At 52.3% G+C, this 3146-nt stretch overlaps 1 protein-coding gene across 1 annotated transcript in view; it reads right to left on the bottom strand.

The window, feature by feature from the left end:
• SPTBN2 (spectrin beta, non-erythrocytic 2) overlaps nt 1-3146 on the bottom strand; it is a 54440-nt gene that overhangs the window by 35890 nt on the left and 15404 nt on the right. Inside the window, exons 3-4 of the mRNA XM_008065882.2 lie at nt 2401-2552; nt 1807-1980 (exon numbers count right to left, since the gene is read on the bottom strand). Coding sequence (XP_008064073.1) covers nt 1807-1980; nt 2401-2552 — 326 coding nt within the window. The remainder of the gene's footprint in view (nt 1-1806; nt 1981-2400; nt 2553-3146) is intronic.

Below are 3146 nucleotides of genomic sequence, written 5' to 3'. Positions count from 1 at the left end.
CGCCCAGGCTGGAGTGCAGTGGCACGCTCACAGCCACCGCAACCTCGACCTGCTGGGCTCCAGCGATCCTTCCACCTCAGCCTTCCAAGTAGCTGGAACCACAGGCGTGTGCTACCGCGCCCGGCTAATTTTTGATTTATTGTAGAGACGAGGGCTCACCAAGTTCCCCGGTGGGTCTCAAACCCGCGGGCTCAGGCAATCCACTCACCTAGGCCTCCCAAAATGCTGGGATTACAGGCTGAGCCACCGAGCCCGGCCAGGGCCCTTTCAATCTAGGCTAGTGACCACGAAACAATGGGTCTAAGAGAACTGATTGGGTTTATAGGACGTCAGAAGAATGGACGTGCTGCTAATAAGCGTGTGGTTTCTCTGGTGGAGGGGCCGAAGGAACTCTGCTTAGGGTTGGAATGAGCAGAGGGGTTAATCCGGGGAGAAAGGGGGTCTCGGAACATTGTGATGGCATTAGGACACTGGAGCATGAGAAGGACTAGGGGGACTATTCTCTTTCTTTTGGAGTCACTCTGTCACCCAGGCTGGAGGGCAGTGGCATGATCATGGCTCACGATAGCTTGACATTCTGGGTTCAGGCGATCCTTCTGCCTCAGTCTCCCAAGTAGCTGGGACTATAGGCAAGCACCACAAAGCCTGGCTAATTTTTTAATCTTTGTAGAGACGAGGTCTCGCAGTGTTGCCTAAGTTGGTCTCGAACTCCTGGACTTAAGCAACCCTCTTGCCTCAGCCTCCCAAAGTGCTAGGATTACAGGCGTGAGCCATCGTGCCCGGTCTGGGACTGCTCTCTTGAGGGAAGCAGGCAGAGTCTGAGGCAGAAGAGTGGGGACAGTGACCAGACCCCTCATATGAGGGGGACCTAAAAAAACCTAGAATTTACTGATAAAAAATTGTGCATTTATTCTTACATGTTTAAACTTTAGTCACCTTCAAAGTATTCTTCATTTGATGCAACACACCTGTCTAGATGCCTTTTCCACTGCTCAAAACACGTTTGGGACCTGTCAATTTCAATGCCTTTTAGTGCTTCTGCTGTTTTTTGCTTTACCTCTTCCACTTCAGCAAACGCTTCCCTTTGAGGACTTTTTTCATCCGGGAAACAAAAAAAGTCATGCGGGGTGAGATCAGGTGAATAAGGAGGGTGGGGCACGGGGGTCAAGCCGTTTTGGGTCAAAAACTGCTGAACACTCAGAGGGTGTGGGCGGGTGTGCTCGTAAATCACCCATCATGAAATAAGCATGTCCAAAAAAAAAAAAAAATTTTCACTGAAGTCAAATGCAGCCTCTCACAACAAAGCCAGCAGGTACACTGATGCCAGTGAATTCCTAGAATACTTACCTATTGAGGGAAGCCTGTACTACAATGGGCCCACCCTCCCAAAGATAATTCCGTTTTTTTGGTGGGGAGGGGATCTCCCTCATACAGTTCTCACACTCCCTGTGGTGAAAGATCAGTTTGTAAAACTTCCATTCCCCTGTGGACCAACCTGTGGTCCTACCGCACGTGACCAGTACACAGTCCAGGCCCCAGGGGACCTGCCGCAGGAGTTTGACATTCACCAAACTGTTCTCTACCCTGCTTAAGGAGAAGAGTCCATTGAGCTGGTACTTGGATAGTTCTGCAATGGCAAACCGCTACACAAGGTTCCAGACTCTCCGTTTTTGTGTCTATTGTGTCGTGGGCCAGCAGTCAGAGTTAGTGGTGTAGAACCAGCACACAGACCACACCCCGGCATTGTCCATTTCAATGCCTTTTAGTGCTGCTGCCGTTTTTGTGTTACACAGAGCGCTAGGGTACCTGGAATCGAAGGATGATGGTCCAGACCAGCCCCAGGGTCAGACGATGGTTTCCGTCCACGATGTCATGGGATCCCATGTTTTCCAAGTGCACCTTTTGCTCTTTGAGGAACTGCAGGGCCTTGTCCACGTTCTCCAGGCAGTGGATCCGCATGCGGCCCTTGGTGGGCTTTGGCTGTGGAGGGACAGGGGGCATGATGGCCTTTCTGCTCAGCCTTCCCAGGGACCTGCGTTGCACTCCTTCCCCAAGACCTGCCTCAGGAACCCAGGGACAGCCCTGGAGCTGGGCTAAAAGTTCATGAAGCCAACGCTGAGGTTACAAGTGAGGCTTGGGCAGATTAAGATTCCCAAGGGAATTAATCGCACCAGAGTGGGTGGGTGAAGAAATGTTTTCCATGGGGCCACTGTTCCTGTCTCCACGAAGTAATGCTCCTACGTAACCCGTAACCCGTGTAGCAAAGCCTCTCCCAATGAGCCCGCCCTCTGAGTAGAGGGAGCCGTGGCTTCCTGCTCTGTGCTGTCACTCTCTGAGGGCTGTTCCTCTAGCTGGTCACCGTTCCTGAGGCTCCCCCTGCCCTCCGTGACCACAGCTCACCAGTGTCTCTCCTGAGAGCACCTCGAGAAGCCTCAGGAGATTGCGTCCATCACGGAGGTCGCTGTACAGGTCTCCCACCCGGCATGTCACCCGGGCCAGGTGCGAGTTCACCCACTTGGTAAAGGTTTTCTTCTGGACGGCTTCTCGCTCATCTGTGGCGGCAAGATGGGGTCATTTCTGTCCTTCAAGCACAGTATGCCTGCTTCTAAACACCGGTTGGTGGGGTGGGGAGCTGGGGGAGGGTGCCTGAGAGACTGGAAGTGACGTCTGGATCGGGGGCGATGTGGGGGGAAGAAAGATGGCCAGAAGAAAATCTGTAACTTAAAAAGCTGGGGAATAAAGGAATTGGAATGTGCTCATAAACAACATAAAGAACCAAAATGAGAGACAGAAAACAGGCTTGGAGTAGTGAGGATGAAAGGCAATGAAAGTCGTGAGACCTGCAGGGAAGGGCTGGGATCCGGGCTGTCCTGCGACCACGCTGAAATACCAGCCAGTTACTTCATCCATCAGAGCCTCAATTTCCTCATCTGTAAAACGGGCACATTACTTTCTACTTCAATGGGTCAATGTGCTGATTGATTAAGAGATAATGTGCAGCCGGGCTCGGTGGCTCAGCCTGTAATGCCGTGCCTTTGGGAGGCTGAAGTGAGTGGATTGCCTGAGCCCACGGGTTTGAGATCCATCTGGGCAGGCGAGACCTCATCTCCACAATAAATCAAAAAATCAGCCGGGCGTGGTAGCGC

The sequence above is a fragment of the Carlito syrichta genome, unplaced genomic scaffold (assembly GCF_000164805.1).
Source record: "Carlito syrichta isolate Samal-C Ts95f unplaced genomic scaffold, Tarsius_syrichta-2.0.1 Scaffold308818, whole genome shotgun sequence".
In the NCBI taxonomy this organism is placed as follows: Eukaryota; Metazoa; Chordata; class Mammalia; order Primates; family Tarsiidae; genus Carlito; species Carlito syrichta.
The sequence above is the reverse complement of the archived record's forward strand: the minus strand, read 5'-3'. Positions and strand labels throughout refer to the sequence as shown.